We start from the raw sequence: 20,542 nt of genomic DNA on the forward strand, positions 1-20,542 counted from the left end.
AGTTGAAATATGGCTAGCGCAACTTGAGTTGTGCTGTACATGTAAAATAAACATTGGACTTTCAAAGACAGTACAACACACATAAAACATCTCAGTAATTTTATGTAGATTACATGTTCAAATGATAATATTTTGGATAAATAAAGTGTACGATTACAATTAATTATACTTGTTTTTTTTTTTTTTAAACATGACTACTAAAAATTTTAAATCACATTTTATTTCTACTGGACAGTGCTGCTACACCACTAAGAACAATTACACAAATTAAACTAGCCTGGTCTGCGGGGACCTTGGCTGTCTTGTTCATAGTTGTAGAACATTGCGCCTTAAGTAAATGGATGAATGAAGACACAGAGTACTAAGGGAACATAGAATGAAGGGTCTAGGGGAGGTTTTCTGGAGGAAGTGATGACTCTAATGGATCAGAAAGAGGTAGCCATGCAGAGCAGGCTGGAGAAACTATTCCAGAGAGAGGGAAAGTGGGTGAGGTTGGCTCAGGTTTATAGTAACTAATTATGCCCTGAATAGAGGATGAGAGAAGAGATGGTAAGAGATGAGGCTGAATATGAGAAGAGCTCTGTGTTGAAGGGCCTCATATGCAGACATACTAAATTAAAATTCTATCCTGGCCAGGCCTGGTGGCTCACACCTGTAATCCAAGCACTTTGGGAGGCTGAGGCAGGCAGATCACTTGAGGTCAGGAGTTCAAGACCAGCCTGGCCAACACGGTGAAATGCCATCTGTACTCAAAATACACACACACACACACACACACACACACTACCCAGGTGCAGTGGTGTGTGCCTGTAATCCCAGTTACTTGGGAGGCTGGGTCAGAATAATAATTTGAACCCAGGAAGCAGAGGTTACAGTGAGCCAAGATCATGCCACTGCATGCCAGCCTGGGTGACACAGCAAGGCTGTGTCTCAAAAAAAAGATAAAATTCTGTCCTAAAGTCAGTGGAGAGTTGTTTTTTAAGTGGAGATGTATCATTATATTTGTTGTATAAAGAGATCAGTCTAAGAGCATACGGAAGACTGGCTTATTATAGAGTGACTAATGCTAAAGGTAGGGAGACCAATTAAATAAATAATTGGTAACCAATTCAGACAATGAATGATGAGTCTGAACTAAGGCAGTGACACTAGAATACCAAGAGAGGGCAGATGGAATTAGGAGATATTTAAGGAGTAGATTTGGCAGGATTTGGGGACAAATTGAATGTGGGGATTGAGAGAAGGGGAGGAGCAGAGGGTAATGGCCAGGTTACTGTCTCAGGCAACTGGGTGAATGGTGGGACCATTTATCCAGATAGTGAGCACAGAACAAGTAGTTTGGGAGTTGGGTGAGGAGTTGGAGGTGTCTGTTGAGCATCCAATTAGAGATACTCAGTCAGCAACTGGATGTATGGAACCGGAGCTCAGGAAAACCATTTGGGAAAAGAAGCAGATTTGGAGACACCAAGGCACAGGTAATACTGGAAGCCACCTTAAACTTGGAGATGGCTATATTCACATGTACTTGGGAAGAAGTTATTTTAAAATATAATGTAATCAAGATACTTTTCAGGAATTTCAGCTCAGTGGCTAGACAGCAAACGTGCTGATGGTCTTCTCCGTGTGGGGGAATACCTGATTTCTCATCTTGTTTTCCCTAATTCTTGGCGTTTGTATATCATCAACATATTGCCTCAAGATGAACCATTTTGGAAGGGGGAAAAAAAAGAGGATTAGAGGCAGGCTCTAACAGGTTGGCCTTTGCTTATTTCATCCACAAGTCTTAAGTATCCCTCCTACCATCCCACCAGGCATTTGGATTAGTAGAGTGAGGCTGGGCAATAATTTAGGGTACGATCCTCTTCTAAGAATCTGATTATCCATTAGTAACACATATGCATTAAAATAATATTTTATAAGCTCAGGTTCTGACATCCCATTTACTTTAAACATAATGAAATTATAGAATAAATATAAAGAGAGGAAAACAAAATAAAGATAGATGGCCTTACAAAGAAAATGAAATCTCTTTGGAACATAAAGGAAATATAAATGTAAAATGGCAGTCAGGTTCAAGCCATCCACCTTCTCTGCTCCAGGACTAGAAGTAGGCAATGGTGGCTGACCTTTTCTACCAAAGCTCACGTTTTCTACCAAAATAGGAACTAAAAGTATTTTACATAAGACCAGAGCCAAAATCCAGGATTAGCACTTAAATCAGGAGTCATGTTGGGACTCTGCCTTCATAGACATCACCTCCTGACAAGATCTCTCCTGAGCTGCTGATTGAATTGCTGAGGGGATCTGTGCTGTCATCAATATCACTTCCAGGAATACTGAAACATCTTGTTCTGGACTGAGTTTCAGGTTGAAGACAGGGATAGAGTTAATGGAAAAATTTCTAGACTGTGAGAAGTAAAGATAAGAGAGGGAGGGAGTAAAGAACCTAAACCAAAATATTTCATTTACAATGAGCTTAAGACCAGCATTCCAAAGTATATAGATAAAATGAATGCTAAGAAAGATGACGGGCCAGTGCAGTGGCTCACGCCTGTAACCCCAGAACTTTGGGTGGCCAAGATGGGAGGATTGCTTGAGCCCAGGAGTTCAAGATCAGCCTGGGCAACATGGCGAGACATCGTCTCTATTAATTATAAAATAAAGTTTAAAAAAAGGATGTCAAACATGATCAACAATTAGAACATGAATTTATCTCAGATAATATTGATTTCATAGAAACATTTGACAAAGTCTTTAAAATTGGTATGTTTAAGATGCTCATAAATAAATGAAGACATAGTATCCATAAATATGTTAAATTATAAGACACAAACAGAAAGATCTAAAATAAAAATGGATGAGAAAAAGAAACAATTAGAAATCTTTTTTTTTTTTTTCTGAGGCATGATCTCACTCTGTCACCCAGGCTGGAGTGCAGTGGCACAATCCCTTGCTCAAGTGATCTTCCCACCTCAGCCTCCTGAGCAGCGGGATTACTGTTGTGTGCCACCACGCCTGACTAATTTTTGTATTTTTTTTTTTTTTTTTTTGTAGAAACAGGATTTTGCCAAGTTGCCCAGGCTGGTCTTGAACTCTTGGACTCTAGTGATCCTCCCACCTCAGCCTTCCAAAGTGATGGGATTACAGGTATTAGCCACTGCACCTGGCCAATTAGAACTCTCAAAAGTGAAAATATAGTCACTTAAATTGAAAACAAAAAAAAATAGATGAGTTGGATTTTAGACTGAACACAGTCAGAGAACAAGTCAGGGAATGAAATGGAGTGCTGAAGAATTACCTAGTATAACTCACATAGAGTCAAAGAGGTAAATTATAAAAGAGTAGGTAGGATACAAAGGAAAGATCAATAAACTCTAAATTGCATTTAATAGAAATTCCATAAAAGGAGGTTGGAAGGGAGAGTGGAGAAACAATATTTGAAGATTTTTTTTTTTTTTTTTTTTTGAGACAGTCTCGCTCTGTTGCCAGGCTGGAGTGCAATGGTGCAATCTCAGCTCACTGCAACCTCTGCCTCCAGCTTTCAAGCGATTCTCCTGCCTCAGCCCCCCGAGTAGCTGAGATTACAGGCGCCCACCACTACGCCTAGCTAATTTTTATATTTTAGTAGAGATGGGGTTTCACCATGTTAGTCAGTCTGGTCTTGAACTCCTGACCTCAGGTGACCCACCCACCTCAGCCTCCCAAAGTGCTGGGATTACAGGTGTGAGCCACCGCACCCAGCTATCTGAAGATCTTATAGCTGAACATTTTTTAATTTGCAAAAAGACATTAGGAATTTGTTTCCTATACAGTCGTTCATTCAGTGAACAAACACTTAATGAAAACTTATGTTTTACACTTTAGAGTAGAAACAAGGGATATACAATGAATGTAGTATAATCCTTGCCTTTGCTTGAGGGGCTTACAATTAGTAGGAGGGATGGACTTGTTTAGTTAAAATGTAATGTAAAATTTGTATGATAAAGCAGTGTATTACAGAATTAAGAAGGTGGAAGAATACTCCTGGGAGGACTAACAAAAGCTTCACAGAGGAGATGAGATGATAAGCAAGCTGAATCTTTAAGTTGAGAGTTCCCTAGAGCATTGAGTCAATAGAAGCATGAAAGAGCATGGCATATTTGATGGCTGCTGAGTGGTTGTGGGTAGTTCTAGCTTCTAGAATACATGGAAGAAGAGTCCTTAAGACATAAGTTAAGGGGACTTCTGGGAAAATCTTAATCACCGTTTAAATATAAAAACATTTAGTGGCCAGGTGTGGTGGCTCACACCTGTAATCCCAGCACTTTGGGAGGTCGAGGTGGGCGGATCATAAGGTCAGGAGTTTGAGACCAGCCTGACCAAAATGGTGAAACCCTGTCTCTACTAAAAACACAAAAATTAGCCAGGCATGGTGGTGCGCGTCTGTAATCCCAGCTACTTAGGAGGCTGAGGCAGGAGAATTGCTTGATCCTGGGAGGCGGAGGTTGCAGTGAGCCGAGATCGTGCCACTACACTCCAGCCTGAGCGACAGAGCGAGACTCCATCTCAAAAACAAACAAACAAACAAACAAAAAACACTTATTAAAAGTTTATTGAAGTGTAATAAGTAAATGCATAGAATGGAGAGCTATACCATTATAACATATTCATAAATATGATAACTCAGGATCATAAAGATGGGGTCTTCTCCAAAATAAATTCAATGCAATGCCACTCAATATCGAAATACTTTTTAAAAATGAAAGATTTTTAAAAAATGAAACTTGACTGATTACGTATTTATATAAAAGAACTAAAAATAGCCAAGGTAATTTTGAAAAGAACAGGTATGTATCTTACCAGCTAATAATATTTTTCTAGAAAGTGTTAACAGTTAAAATATAGAAGTATTTCTTTCTTAAATATTGAGAAGCATTCATGATGATCATATATTTATGGCAATATGTAGAGAAAAATGAGAAATTTGAATTTTAAGGCAATCACTCTGGCATTGATATACCAGATGACCTGGTGTGGGGGCAAGATTCAGAGTTGGGGTGACCTGCTGGCTGCTTCAAAAGGTGTGATACTAGATACTGAGAATGGAAGATGAGGGTAGTGAGAATGAAAAAGATCTCATTAGGCCACTATTTGGGAAAGAGAAACAACAGATCTTGAAGTTTAGCTTTGTTGGAGGTGGGTGGGATGGGCAGGCAACAGGGGAAGGAGAAGAGTCAAGCAGAACTTCAGAGTATCAGCCTGGGCTCATGGATAGATGGTGAGCCTTAAGGATCTCTGGGACAGACAACTAGGTTTCTGTAAAAGAGGCATGGAGCTTGGGAGAGTTTGAGGCAGAAGTCTCAGGGAATAGTGGGAGTAATGAAAATAAACAAATTCCCCCAGACAGACTCATCAGGTACAGTAGGAAAATGATGAGTGGACGAACAATACTTCCTCAAGGAGATGATGCCTGTCTCTGGGCCTTGAAGGATGGCGGATGGGCAGGAGCAGCCCAGGTTAGAGGGAAGATGTGGAAGTTAAGAGCGAACAGAGGGCGCTGATGCTGGAGAGGATCACACACGAGGAGGGGAAGCAAGAGGAATCTCCCAGGTGGTGAGAAGAGAGAAAAGGGCAAAGAAGGATGAAAACCTTTTCATTTTTCTACGCACACATGCAAAATGACAGGTAGATTCTCACCTTTGCATTGATCACAAGTCGGATGGCATCTCTCACAGGTCTGTGTGCTTTGCTCTACATAGTAATGGTCTGGGCAGGAGCGATGACACTCTCCTTTGGAGCGGAACAGAAAGAAAAATCTATCGCAAGACAGGCAGTCTGTGGGCCGTGGGCCCTGGCACCCCTTGCAGCTCCTGTTGCACCTCTCACACCGGCCAGTGGAGTTGTCTGCATAATATCTGAAACCAAAGGAGAAGAAAAGATGGAATACTAAGCTTTGCTCCTAAATTGGGTGTGGTGGAAAAACATGGTAGTCAGATTTCATTTACAAGCTGAAATATTTAGCCTCTTTACCTTACTCATTAGATTCATTGCTAATAACACTAATGAATCCAATGATTTCCAGTGTTCTTACCTGTAAATTGGGCCAATCCCTCCCCTACTTTTGTAAAAATTAAATTGGGTAACACATATGAAAAGACCTAGTGCTTATCACACCTAGTAGCACCTTCATCGTTGCTAGCTACCATTGCCTTTTTCTACCATGTGCCTCTCCAAATTCATGCTTTAAGTTGTGGTTAGTGGCTGGCATCAGAGAATGGAAGGGTCTTTTTTTTTTTTTTTTTTAAATAGAGATGGGTGTCTCACTATGTTGGCCTGGCCACTCAGAGGTACATTTAAAAGATCCATCCAGGCCGGGTGCAGTGGCTCACACCTGTAATTATAGCACTTTGGGAGGTCGAGGTGGGTGGATCACTTGAGGTCAGAAGTTTGAGGCCAGCCTGGTCAACATGGTGAAACCCTGACTCTACTAAAAATACAAAAATTAGCCAGATGTGGTAGCATGTGCCTGTAATCTCAGCTACTTGGGAGGCTGAGGCAGGAGAATCGTTTGAACCTGGGAGGTGGAGGTTGCAGTGAGCTGAGATCATGCCACTGCACTCCAGCCTAGGCGATAATGCGAGACTCCATCTCAAAAAAAGAGATCCATCTGGCCAGGCACAGTGGCTCACACTTGTAATCCCAGCACTTTGGGAGACCAAGATGAGAGGATGGCTTGAGGCCAGGAGTTCAAGACCAGCCTGGTCAATCAACATGGTGAAACCTCATCTCTACTAAAAGTACAAAGAAACAAACAAAAATAGCCAGATGTGGTGTGTAGTCCCAGCTACTTGGGTGGCTGAGGCATGAGAATTGTTTGAACCCAGGAGAGTGAGCTGAGAGCACACCACTGCACTCTAGCCTGGGTGACAGAGTGAGACTGTCATAAATAAAATAAAAGATAACATAAAATAAATAAATGTACCTCTGAATTATTCTTCTAATTTGTCAATTAAAAAGCAAATTTTGAAACAGGAGGTGACAAGTGTGATATTGACATTTACATAATAGATATAACCTTGTTTGAAAAGATTTTTGGAGGCTAAATATAATAACTATAACCACTATTCATTAAGTTTCTACTAATATGACTGATAGTATTCCAGGGACTTCATAAACATTATTTCACATTATTGAACCTGCAAATGAGACACTAGAGTGTGGTAGTTAGCACTTGCCCTCTGGAACAAGACTACAGTTTTAAATCCCAGCCACACCACTTATCAGCTGTGTGACCTTAGGCCAGTCACTCAACATCTCTGTGCCTCAGGCTTCTCATCTATAAGATGGGGCTAATGTTAGTACCTACAATTAAACATGTGATTACTGAGAAAGGGGTGGGGACCATGATGGGCACATTATAAATAATTAATGTATATTAGTGATAATATGATTTATCCTCATAGCAAATCTTATGATTTAGGTATTATTATCCTTATTTTACAGAAGCAAACATTGAGGCTTAGAGAATTTAGACAACTTGCTTAAAGTCAGTTAGTGAAATGAGACCATATGATTTGAGCTTAACTGTTAAACGCTATAACAAAATAGTGCATTAATTGAAGGTAAACAAAGGTTTGCAAGCAAGATAAAAGAGGGTAACAAAATTCATGCTAAGGATGAACTTCTAAAGGTCATCTGATTCATCTCTGTGTCTCTAGATATCAGCACCACTAAACCTATCCTAGAAACCTAAAGGTTCATCTTTGTTTTCTCTGGTGCAACACTACAGGTCCCAATAGGCCTTTTTTGTAGACTAATTCAACTCTATGAACTTGCTGAAAACTCATACCATGCCTAGGTTATGCTGAGCCTTGCTCTGTTTAGCCACCCGTCACTGATCTGAGTGAGCACACTTGAACCTCGGGGACCCAGCTTGTGGTAACTTGAGACTTCCTTCACTTTCTGCAGTTATGTGAAGAACAATGACTACTGTGTGTCAATCTATACGACTGAGGTATCTGAGAGACAAGATGATGATGAGCTGAATGGTTGACAAAGCCCACATAAGACTCAAGAAAAGAAACCATCAAGGAAAAGTGAAATCTACACAGAGCAGAGGGAATACACAGGATTAGAGTCAGAAGATCGAATTTTTACTCCTGGCTCTGCCGTGTATTAGTACTTTCATGACTTTGGGCAAGTTACTTAACCCCTCTGAACCTCAGTTTCTTCATCTGTAAAATGGAGAGACTAATAGTAACCTCATGAGATTGTTGTAGAATCAAATCATAATGTAAAGATAGATTGTGAGTGGAAATACCTTGTAACTCTTAAGCAGCATACAAAAGTTTTTTTACCTAATGTTTTTATTGTAGATTGTTATAAAGATGAAAAGCATCAGTAGGAACTGTGGGAAAGAAAGCTTATCAATTCTAAGTAGGTTTTTAAAATTATCAAGGAGTAATGCTAAAAGAGACAATGAAGAGTTTATTGGATCAGATTAAAAGACTACAACACCACTGCTTGCTTTGAGGACTCATCTTTTGAGCCTCCCAGGCTTGAAGAGCATAAGCACAAGTAGTAACCTAGGCTTCAAAGAAACTTCTCTGAGTTAAACACCACAATAATTATGTGGGTTGGGATAGGGTGCAGAGAAGTATATGCCTACTTTTCCAAGGCAGAGATTTAACATACAAGGGTTATGCCAAGCATGTGGAACACTGATTTTACTAAAGGAACAGTTCTCTTATACCTCATGAATATTCCATTTCTTCTTTATTAAAGAGATCTATGGCAACCTGTGCCTCCCCCCACCAGCCCTGGGGAACTTTACACACTGTGGCACAATTGTCTTCTTTTTTTTTTTTTTTTGAGACGGAGTCTCGCTCTGTCACCCAGGCTGGAGTGCAGTGGCACAATCTCAGCTCACTGCAAGCCCCGCCTCCCAGGTTCACACCATTCTCCTGCCTCAGCCTCTCCGAGTAGCTGGGACTACAGGCGCCGCCACCACGCCCGGCTAATTTTTTTGTATTTTTAGTAGAGACGGGGTTTCACCGTGGTCTCAATCTCCTGACCTCATGATCCGCCCGCCTCGGCCTCCCAAAGTGCTGGGATTACAAGCGTGAGCCACCGCGCCCGGCCACAATTGTCTTCTTAATTCCATGGTCTGCATTCTACTTAGATCACAGGATGATCAAGCACCCTTTTTGTGTTTGAGAGTATTTACTGACTTGATTTGAGGAAGACAGGATCCAGATCTTTTCAGACACTTACTAGGGTGATGCAGAAGGGCTAAGCCAGGTAGCTTCATCCCTGTTTTTTTTTTGTTTTTTTTTTAAGACAGAGTCTTGTTCTGTTGCCCAGGCTGGAGTGCAGTGGTGCGATCTTGGCTCACTGAAACCTTCGCCTCCAAGGTTCAAGCAATTCTCATGCCACAGATTCCCCAGTAGCTGGGATCACAGGTGCCTGCCTGCACACCCTGCTAATTTTTGTATTGTTAGTAGAGACAGGGTCTCACCATGTTGGCAAGGCTGGTCTTGAACTCCTGGCCTCAAGTGATCTGCCCGCCTCAGCCTTTGAAAGTGCTGGAATTACAGGCATGAGCCACCACACCTGGCCATCCATCTCTGTTCTTGTCTGGCAGGGCCCTTTCTTCCTTGATCTATATGACTGGTGTTTTTCTTTTTTTCTGAGACAGAGTCTTGCTCTGTCACCCAGGCTGGAGTGCAGTGGTGTGATCTTGGCTCATTGCAACCTCGGCCTCCTGGGTTCAAGCAATTCTCCTGCCTCAGCCTCCCAAGTAGCTGGGATGACAGGCATGTGCCACCATGCCTGGCTAGTTTTTGTATTTTTAGTAGAGACAGGGTTTCACCCTGTTGGCCAGGCTGGTCTTGAACTCCTAACCTCGTGATCTACCCACCTTGGCCTCCCAAAATGCTGGGATTATAGGCATGAGCCACCCTGCCTGGCCTGGCTGGTGTTTTTCAAGAGCTGCTAATGTGTGGCTCTGTGCTGAGTGTTGTGGAAGCAAATGTAAGACATAAGAGGTGTTTTTCTTCCATGAGTTTATAGTTTTCTTGGGAAGAGGCATATAAAAATAAGAATAAACTCTTAAAGTCAGTGATATGGTTTGGCTCTGTGTCCCACCGAAATCTCATCTTGAATTGTACTCCCATAATTCACATGTGTTGTGGGAGGGACCCTGTGGGAGATGGTTGGATTGTGGGGGTGGTTTCCCCCATGCTGTTCTTGCCGTAGTGAGTAAGTCTTACGAGATCTGACGGTTTGATAAGGAGAAACCCGTTTCACCTGGCTCTCATTCTCTCTTTGCCTGCCGCTATCCACGTAAGATGTGACTTGCTCCTACTTGCCTTCCACCATGATTGTGAGGCCTCCCCATCCACATAGAACTGTAAGTTGAATTAAACCTCTTTAGTTTGTAAATTGCCCAGTCTTTGGGTATGCCTTTATCAGCCGCGTGAAAACAAACACAGTCAGTCTTTCTCTTACTCATCTTATTTATACATACAAAGTACTCATCATGAAATGTGTTAAATAAATAAGTGAATGAATGAGATAAATCAAAATGCAAGGCAGCATATAGCACTAAAATAAATGAAACAAGCAGTAACTGCTATAGGACTGAAGAGATGTGTCAATTTGGATGAAAGCATTTGAGGAAGTTCTAAGGTTACAGCCCTTGATTTGGGTCTGGAAACTCCCAGTGCTCTAGGTTATTGATTGGGTAGAAAGAGTCAGCAACAGGCCTATCATCAGTCTTTTACTCTTTACTGGGAATGCCCGGGGGGAAGAAAAGGATATGCTGGCAATCAGACCTTCTGATAACACTAACAGTTCTTCCTGGCAGAAAAATAATAGAGTCCTTATCAGTGAAATGCTTTTAGGATACATCAAGTGTGTGTGTCTAGGTTGTTTATGATAACAAAACCTGTAATTTGTGGATTTATAGGGGACATGACAGGTTGGGGAATTAATGGGGAATAAATGGAGATGTTAATGGAACTATTTCCTTTTGTAAATCAATGTTCCACACTCACTGCTCTCCTCACATAAGCAGGTTGGGAGAATGTGAGACCCTGAATTTTAAATCTGAATTAGAACAAGTCCTGAAGCTGAAGAAAAAGAACCTCCATTAATGGTCTTGGGCTTCTCTAAGGAAAGGATGCTTTGCTTCTGCCTTGTGATTGCCGAGACCCTTTGCCGAAATGTTTTAATTTTTAGAAACAAGGTCTTGCTCTGTCACTGAGGCTGGAGTGCAGTGGTGCAATCATAGCTTACTGCAGCCTCCAACTCCTGGGTTCAAGTGATCATCCCCTGCCTCAGCTTCCATAGAAGCTGGGACTATAGCCTCATGGCACCATGCCCAGCTAATCTTATTTTAATATTTTACAGATGGGGTCTCACTATGTTGTCTATACTGGTTCAAACTCCTTGCCTTAAGTGATCCTCCAGCCTCAACCTCCCACGTAGTTGGGATTACAAGCATGAGCCACAGTGCCCAGCTGCCAATATGCTTTGAATTATCAGTGAGGACTGTTGCTGAGGAAGATCAATTGCTCAGGTGAGTCTGGCTTGACAATCTGACCCTTTGTGTTAATTCACTGTGTCACTCTGCCTCTCCTGTTTCTCTTCTGTTATTGTGAATTGGTTCATCTTTGCTCCTTACTAGCACTGAGACTTCAACCTGGTTTTATACGTGTTCTGAATCTTAGTTTCCTCATTTGTAAAATGGGTTGATATCTGGTGTGGCTGTGAAATTACATGGGGGAAAATGTATTGAGCACTTACCCTTCCCTGCACTGGAGCAGGCACTCTTTTCCTAGCTGGAACCAGCCCGGTCGGCAGGAGTGGCACTGCCTGCTGTGTCTCCCTTCACATGTCCTGCAAGAGCTGTGGCAGCGGGCACACCGGTGGCTGTCCTCATCGGCATAATAGCCCTCTGGGCAGTCCTTCACACAGGTTGTGTCTGTCATGGGAGAAAAAATGTCTATTTGGACATCAAGCATGACACATGTCTCTCCTGTATTTTCCCTCCTGTGTACCATGGCAGGAGGGAGGAGAGGGCTGCAGGAGGAATGGGACGATCCTGTGAGCTGATGGATATGTTTGGGAGCTAAGATGAGTGTCCAAGAAACCGAACTGCCCTAAGGCCATGAGGAATACAAGGAAAACAGAAGCCAGTGATATGGTTTGGCTCTGTGTCCCACCCAAATCTCATCAGAGATCTCATCTCATCTCATCTCATCAGAGATCCAAATCTCATCTGTGTCCCACCCAAATCTCTCAGTGGATTAGCTGTGGTGGGTAGAACAGAAACTACAGTCCGGCGACTGTGGATGTTGGCAACGGCTCATTGTCCAGCTCATGTATCTGGTTAATTAGGGGGAAGCCCCAGCTTCCTGAAGGAAAAACACCACTGTATTAGTCTCTTATTGCTGTTCTTACGAAGTATCCCCAACTTGGGGCCTTGAAACAACAATTTATTATCTTACTGTTCTGGAGGTCAGAAGTCCAAAATAGATCCACAGGGCTCTGTTCCTTTAAGAGGCTCTAGGAGGGAATCTGTTTCCTTTCCTTTTCCACTTACTAGAGTCCACCTGCATGCCTTGGCTCATGGCCCCTTCCTCTGTCTTCAAAGGCAGCAGTGCAGTAGCTTCTCTCTGTCCCTCTGCTTCTGATCACATCACCTTCTATTACTGATTCTGATCCCCTGGCATCTCTGTGTTTTTTTTTTTTTTTTTGAGATGGAGTCTCGCTCTGTCGCCCAGGCTGGAGTGCAGTGGCGTGATCTCGGCTCACTGCAAGCTCCGCCTCCCGGGTTCATGCCATTCTCCTGCCTCAGCCTCCTGAGTAGCTGGGACTACAGGCGCTGGCCACCACACCTGGCTAATTTTTTGTATTTTTAGTAGAGATGGGTTTCACCGTTTTAGCCAGGATGGTCTCAATCTCCTGACCTCGTAATCTGCCCACCTCGGCCTCCCAAAGTGCTGGGATTACAGGCGTGAGCCACCGTGCCTGGCCCACCCCCGGCATCTCTCTTATCAAACCCTTGTGATGGCATTGGGTCTATGTGGATAATGCAGGATAATCTCTCTATGCCGAGATCCTTAATTAAATCACAGCCCCAAAGTCCTTTACCAAGTAGAGTAATACATTTACAGGATCTGGGGATCAGGATGTGACATCTTCAGGGGGGCCATTATTCAGTCTACCACAATGTCCAAAAAAAGTATCTAATTTATAAATAGCCTGACCCTGGTGGTGTGGTGGTGTGAGACAGGGTAGAGAGAATGTGAGGAGACCAGGCTGAGCAAATCTGCACCCATTCCCCAGGGGGACTACAGCTCTGTGTCCTGCACCAGCACTGAAGCCTCAACTCTAGTCTAATCTGAAGCCTCAGATGAGGGGAAGACCACTTTGTGGAGGCAAGGTGTCTTCTCCTCTGTATGAAGGCATCTGAGATGATTACTGGTGGCACTCTAGATTGGATGTAAGTAGAAAATAAGGTCCCACGGGGTGGGATTACATGGGAGATGTGGCTGGAGGGAATGCTTTTATGAAGCAGCAACTGCTGGGAAGGAGAGTCACAGAGATTTGTGGACCAGGAGCTAAGGTAGATGGGTAGAGAAGACTGGTCTCTTTGAGTGTTTTCTATTGTGAAGTGATCAGGAATGGTATTGAGAATATGTCTCCCTGTGTCTTAGCAGGGGGATGGTGTCCTCACTCAGTATGAAGAGAAAAAGCTTGCCACACATGTCTTTAAAACATTTTTCTTTTTTTAATGTTTAAAATTTTAAAATTTAAAATTTTTATTTTTTTCCATTTTTTGTAGAGATGAAGTCTCACTATGTTGCCTAGACTGGCCTTGAACTCCTGGGCTCAAGCAATCCTCCTGCCTCGACCTCCCAAAGTGCTGGGATTACAGGCGTGAGCCACTGCGCCCTGCCTACCACACATGTCTACTTGGAGTTTCACGCTTCTCGGGTCTACTCTCCTGGTAGGGGAGAAAAGTGCTCATACTTCCTGGTCTTCACCATGTTCATCTCTCTCTTCTGTCTCCTATGACTTCTTTTTTAGTTAAGTTTTGTTTCATTTTCTTTCTCCCATGCTTGTTTTAAGCCTAGTCACAGTATCCCTGGAAACCTGAGAACATTGCTTCATATTAGCAATAACTTTCAAATCTGATCTGTGGGACGTGGCCAACCTTGACCTGTGCCACATTTTGCTCAAGAAGATTTCTTAATCAACCATGCTAAATGGAGGGGAAATTTTGATGAGGAGCTGAATATCTACATGTTCTTAAAGTGTAACCCCACAGGCTACTTATTAGTTACAAGGGAATAAATAGTAATTATGCAGTAGAGAAACTGAACATCTTGGCCAGGTGATCAACATTAGTATCACCGAGGAGGGGTATGTGGAGATCATGTTCCTCCAGGTGTGACTCTCGGAGGATACAACATCACTTCTGAAGTATGCTGGCCAAGCACGCACACTCTGCAACTGATCACGGGCAACTTCACACTCACCCAAAAGGAAAAATGAAGACTGTATTTTTCTTTTCTTTTCTTTCTTTTTCTGAGATGGAGTCCCACTCTGTTGCCTAGGCTGGAGTGTAGTGGCGTGATCTTGGATCACTGCAACCTCCGCCTCCCGGGTTCAAGCGATTCTCCTGCCTCAGCCTCCCGAGTAGCTGGGATTACAGGTGCCCGCCACCACCCCTGGCTAATTTTTGTATTTTTAGTAGAGATGGGATTTCATCATGCTGGTCAGGCTGGTCTTGAACTCCTGACCTCATGATCTGCCTGCCTCGGCCTCCCAAAGTGCTGGGATTACAGGTGTGAGCCACCGTGCCCGGCCAAGGCTGTATTTTTCTAAAGCATTGATATTGTAAAAGAAAGTCTGTGGAAACATTTCAGATTAAAGCGGGCTAAAGGGACATGGAAGGACCTGGCATAGTGGTTCATGCCTGTAATCCCAGTGCTTTGGGAGGCTGAGGCAGGAGAATAGCTAGAGCCCAGGAATTCAAGACCAGCCTGGGGAATACAGTGAGACCCTCGTCTATAAAAAGAAAAAAAAAATTAGCTGGACATGACATGGAAGGGCCAGGCATGGTGGTTCATGCCTGTAATCCTATCCCATCTACTTGGGAGGCTGAGGCAGGAGGATCTCTTGAGCCCAGGAGTTCAAGGCTGCAGTGAGCCATGATCATGCCACTGCACTCCAACAGCCTGGGTACTGCGCCTGGCCAACTTGTCTCTTAAAACAAAAAACAAACAAACAAAAAAGTGGCTGGGCGCAGTGGCTCACACCTGTAATCCCAGCACTTTGGGAGGCTGAGGAGGACAGACTGCTTGAGGCCAGTAGTTCAAGACCAGCCTGGCCAACATGGTGAAACCCCATCTCTACCAAAAATACAAAAAAAAAAAAAATTAGCCGGGCGTGATGGTGCCCACCTGTAATCCCAGCTACTCAGGAGACTGAGGCATGACAATTGCTTGAATCCAGGAGTCAGAGGTTGCGGTGAGCCGAGATCATACCACTGCACTCCACTCAGAGCAACCAAGTGAGACTCCTTCCCGACAAACAAACAAACAAAAAAGGGACATGGAAGCTAAATGAAACAACTGACTCTAGCCTGAATCCTAAAGGGGCACTGAGAAAATTTTAATATGGATAGTATATTAAAGTATGGTATGAATGTACAATTTATTAGAGTTGATAACTATCCTGCGGTTATGTAAGAAAATATCACTAATCTGAGGAAATGGGCACTAAAATACTTATGGGAAAGGGGCCATGATGTATGCCTTCAAATGGCTTCGAAAAATATATATTGGGAATGATGTACATGTATACATTGAGCGAGTGAGAGAAAGAGAGCGACAGAGAGAGAGAGAGAGAATGAGTGAGAAGGGGGGAGAGAGCCCACGAACAAATGATAAAGCAAATGGGGTAGAAGATGAGCATTTGCGAACTGGATGAAGCACATCTGTGCGCTGTTCTTTGTACAGTTCTTACTCTTGCATCTTTTCTGTAGGTTTGAACATTTCCCAAACACAAAGCAAAAAATCAAAAAGAAAGAAGCCAGTATCTACCAGACAAGGCAGTGTGCAAGGCAGTTTCCCAGAGGGAAGGAAACACAAAGCCCTCCTCGGAGAAGTAACTCACTGAGAAGAAGGCTGTTCCTGGGGCATGTTTGACACTGGTCCTCCGCCGGCCCCATGCAGTGGAAGCACTTAGCATGGCAGGGCTTGCACCTGGCAGCATCCTCATCCCAGTACTCGGAGGGTGTGCATTTCTTGTTGGCCGTGCAGCTCCCACGAGGGTTCATCATCAGGCCTTTCTGACAGGCGGTGCAGGTCCCAGACGATGAGCAGGTCAAGCAGGACTTGTGGCAATCTGCGGGCGTGGAGGGGCAGCAGACAGAGTGAGCGAGGACCAGGGTGGCCCTCGTGGGAATGGCTTCCCCTGGGAAAGGGTCTTCACATTCCTTTCACATTTCTTCCGGAGATTTCCAGAGCTCTGGTCCAAGGGTGTGGGGCCATCAGTTGACTACAGCCCTTGAGCTCTGGGGTGGACCATTCTTTTGCAAAATGAGAGAAAATTATTATTTTATTTTCTCTGTTGTATCCAGAGAGTGCTTTCCTGCAACAGCCACCTCAGAAATATTAGTAAGGCTGACTATAATTACCCAAACTGCAACAAAATAATAACAAGCCATTCTGTAATGGCACCGAATTTTCCACCATCATAATACCTACTGTTGTGGTCTTCCACTCACCTCTGGAGTACCTTGAGCTTATCACGAATACAGCAATTGTTGGAATATATTTAATTGTCTGTTGACAAATAAAGGTCCCTTTTGCATTTATTTTTGAATACATAGTGCCTATGAGAGGGCCTGGCATGTAATAGGAATCGATAAGTACTTGTTAAAAAAAGAAAATAACAATTCTCTTCCACCTCTAGGTTTTCTTTTTCTGTATTTAACTAGAGACGGGGGCTGGGTGCAGTGGCTTACACCTGTAATCCTAGCACTTTGGGAGGCCAAGGTGGGTGTAGTGCTTGAGCCCAGGAGTTCGAGACCAGCCTGAGCAACATGGCAAAACACTGTCGCTAGAAAAAACACAAAAATTAGCTGGGCATGGTGATGGGTGCCTATAGTCCCAGCTACTCAGGAGGCTAAGGTGGAAGGATATCCCAAGCCCAGGAGGTCAAGGCTGCAGTGAGCTGTGATTGTGCCACTGCACTCCAGCCTGGGTGACAGAGTGAGACCCTGTCTCAGGGAAAAAAAAAAATAGAGATGGGCCTTCACTTTGCTGCCCAGGCTGGTCTTGAACTCCTGGCCTCAAGTGATTTTCCTGCCTTGGCCTCCCAAATGGCTGGGATTACAGGCATGAGCCACTGCACCGACCATCTCTCTGGGATTTAGTAGTTGCCGTTCTCTCTGCCTGGAATTCTCTTTTCCCAGATGCATGCATGGTTTGCTTCCTCCCTTTCTCAATGAAATCTAAGACATCTCTCAAGTTTTATCTCCATCCTGCCTATCTTCCTGTCCTGCCCCTCTGCCTTATTTTTGCTCTTGGCTTATGGTCATTAGTACTTGTCTTCCCTAATAGAATGTGAGCTCCATGAGGGCAGGGACTCTGTCTCATTCCCTGCTATTCCCCAGACCTGAAAGAGCACACGGCACATAGCAGGCCCCCCTGTAAGCATTCCCTGGGTGGATACATGCATGGTATTATTATCGTTTATATTATCCTCTCATTTTATCTAAATCAGGAAATTGAGGCTGGAGATGCTAAGTCACTTACGCTAAGTAGTATCAGGAGTTGAGCCCAGGACCTTAGCAGCTGCCTTGCTGCTTCTGCCCCAATGCCTCAGGAAAGGTATGGGACTTTTAGAGGTGTCTGTACTATCTATTAGGGGATAATCTGGGTGATTGGAATGGATCCAAAGTCCTTGTGTTTCTTAGAGAAGATCCTGCTTACAGATTTTTTTTTGCTATAGGTTCTTGCTCTGTCACCTAGGCTAGAGTGCAGTGATGTGATAATGGCTCACTGAAACATTGACCTCCCAGGCTAAAGTGATCCCCCCATCTCAGCCTCTTGAGTAGCTGGGACTACAGGCCTACACCACCACATCTGGCTAATTTTTGTATTATTATTTTTGTTTTAGAAATAGGGTCTTGCTATGTTGCCCAGGCTGGTCTCAAATTCCTGGACTCAAGTGATCCTCCCACCTTGGCCCCCCAAAGTGTTGTTGAGATTACAGATGTGAGCCACCGTGTCCAGCTGAGACTGCTCCGTTCTAAATGCTTCTCTACACTTCCCCAAATCTTAATTTTCAGATCACATTCTTTGTATTGTCTCTCTGGAAAGTCAGGTTGTCACTGTTTCTTCCAATACCACATTCCTTCCTCTCCCTTTGGTCTGGTAGAAAGTGCAATGGCGGCCGGGCACGGTGGCTCATGCCTGTAATCCCAGCACTTTGGGAGGCCGAGACGGGCGGATCACCTAAGGTCAGGAGTTTGAGACCACCCTGACCAATATGGAGAAACCCCATCTCTACTAAAAATACAAAATTAGCTGGGCGTGGTGGCACATGCCTGTAATCCCAGTCACTCGGGAAGCTGAAGCAGGAGAATCGCTTGAACCAGGGAGGCGGAGGTTGTGGTGAGTCAAGATCGCGCCATTGCACTCCAGCCTGAGCAACTTGAGCGAAACTCCGTCTCAAAAAAAAAAAAAAAGAAAAGAAAAGAAAAAAAAGAAAGTGCAATGTCATTGTAGGGAGACACACCAAGTGAGTTTCCAACTCTGTCCTCACTAGTGGGGTCATATTGAGCAGGTGCTTAACTTCTCAAAGCATCTGTTTCCTTCTCAGAAAAATGTAGAAAATTGCATTTACCTCAATGGCTCTCAACCCACACTAAGCATCAGAATTATTGGCGGTGGGAGAAGGAATTAAAATGTTGGGTGCAGGCACCTTTGGTTTTAAGAGCTGCCCAGGTGATTCTAATGGGCAACCAGGGGCCTTTCTCAAGGAGATAATTAAATCAGATAAATTAAGAAAACATACTCTGAGACCTGTAAAGCTCTCTGTATGGTAAATTACTTCATTATTCAACACCAGAGAAAGGCCAGAAGTTGAACCTCAGTTCCTGCCCTCGCAGAGGCAAGATGGCGCTGGAGGCCTGCTGCTGAGTCTCTCACCTCCCAGAAGCCATCCCCAGCTCCACAGCCTGCCTCCCACATGAACGTCCGCCTCTTCTGCATGCAGGCACAGCCTTGACATCCACGCTTTTTCACATATGGGCAGGTAGGACATTAATACTAAATAGTGCTTTATATAAAACACACAAAAAGGCATATCCACATCACAAGGCTGGAGCAGCAAGCCTTCAGGACCGAGACACATCTTCATGTCCTACTAAAAACCTTCCCCTGAGTATGTCCTAGGGTGTGGGTGTCCCAGGGTTTCTCAGTGGAAGGTCACTCTCAGGCTCTCACGGTTGTTAGCAGAACTGCCTCTGGACATCTATCTCGTCGTGTTTGCTTGGGGGCAACATGTGGGGCTGAAGGACCTCAGGCTGCCTCACTGGAGTGAATCCTGGGCTCTAGAAAAGCCCCCTGCCCCACAACATTTCTCTGACTTGCTAGAGAATTCTAGAGTGCGTAACTTATTTTATTTTTCTGTTCCTTGATAATGAATAAGAGGCAAATTATTCATGCCGAGTTAAAACATAAGGAGGTATAAATAATAGCAGATCCTTTCTTGAACATGCAGGGATTGAGTGGGAGTGGAAATAGGGACCTTGGAGCAGGAATTGAAGGATATGAAGAGGAAGGTGGGGAGCTTCCAGGGAGCAAACCATGAAGGGAGGCTGGGCACGGTGGCTCACGCCTGTAATCCCAGCACTTTGGGAGGCCGGGGTGGGCGGATCACTTGAGATCAGGCATTCAGGACCAGCCTGGCCAACATGGTGAAACCCTGTCTCTACTAAAAATACAAAAACTAGCTAGGTGTGGTGGCAGCTGCCTGTAATCCCGGCTACTCAGGAGGCTGAGGCAGGAGAACCACTTGAACCCGGGAGGTGGAGGCTGCGATGAGCTGAGATCATGCCACTGCACTCCAACCTGGGCAACAGAGCGAGACTCCATCCCAAGAACAACAACAACAAAACATGGGCCGAGCGCCGTGGCTCACGCTTGTTATCCCAGCACTTTGGAAGGGCGAGGCAGGTGGATCACTTGAGGTCAGGAGTTCAAGACCAGCCTGGTCAACATGGTGAAACCCTGTCTCTACTAAAAATGGAAAAATTAGCTGGGTGTGGTGGCACACGCCTGTAGTCCCAGTTACTCAGGAGCCTGAGGCAGGCGAATCACTTGAACCCAGGAGGCAGAGGTTGTAGTAAGCCAAGATTGTGCCACCGCACTCTAGCCAACAGAGTGAGACTCTGTCTCAAAAAAAATCACCCATGAAGGGAGACAAGAGGCACCAAGAAAGTCCCTTATGGTGGCACAATTTGCTTGTGTTATAA

General features: G+C 44.2%; 1 protein-coding gene across 2 annotated transcripts in view; it reads right to left on the minus strand.

The window, feature by feature from the left end:
- The window catches only part of PCSK5 (proprotein convertase subtilisin/kexin type 5), a 464,720-nt gene that overhangs the window by 18,397 nt on the left and 425,781 nt on the right, over window positions 1–20,542 (minus strand). For both annotated transcript variants that reach the window (XM_030809749.1, XM_003267429.4), the window contains 3 exons: window positions 16,171–16,401; window positions 11,788–11,965; window positions 5,677–5,894 (listed from right to left, as the gene is read on the minus strand). In XM_030809749.1, coding sequence (XP_030665609.1) covers window positions 5,677–5,894; window positions 11,788–11,965; window positions 16,171–16,401 — 627 coding nt within the window. The remainder of the gene's footprint in view (window positions 1–5,676; window positions 5,895–11,787; window positions 11,966–16,170; window positions 16,402–20,542) is intronic.

This window comes from Nomascus leucogenys, chromosome 1a (assembly GCF_006542625.1).
Source record: "Nomascus leucogenys isolate Asia chromosome 1a, Asia_NLE_v1, whole genome shotgun sequence".
NCBI classification, from domain to species: Eukaryota; Metazoa; Chordata; class Mammalia; order Primates; family Hylobatidae; genus Nomascus; species Nomascus leucogenys.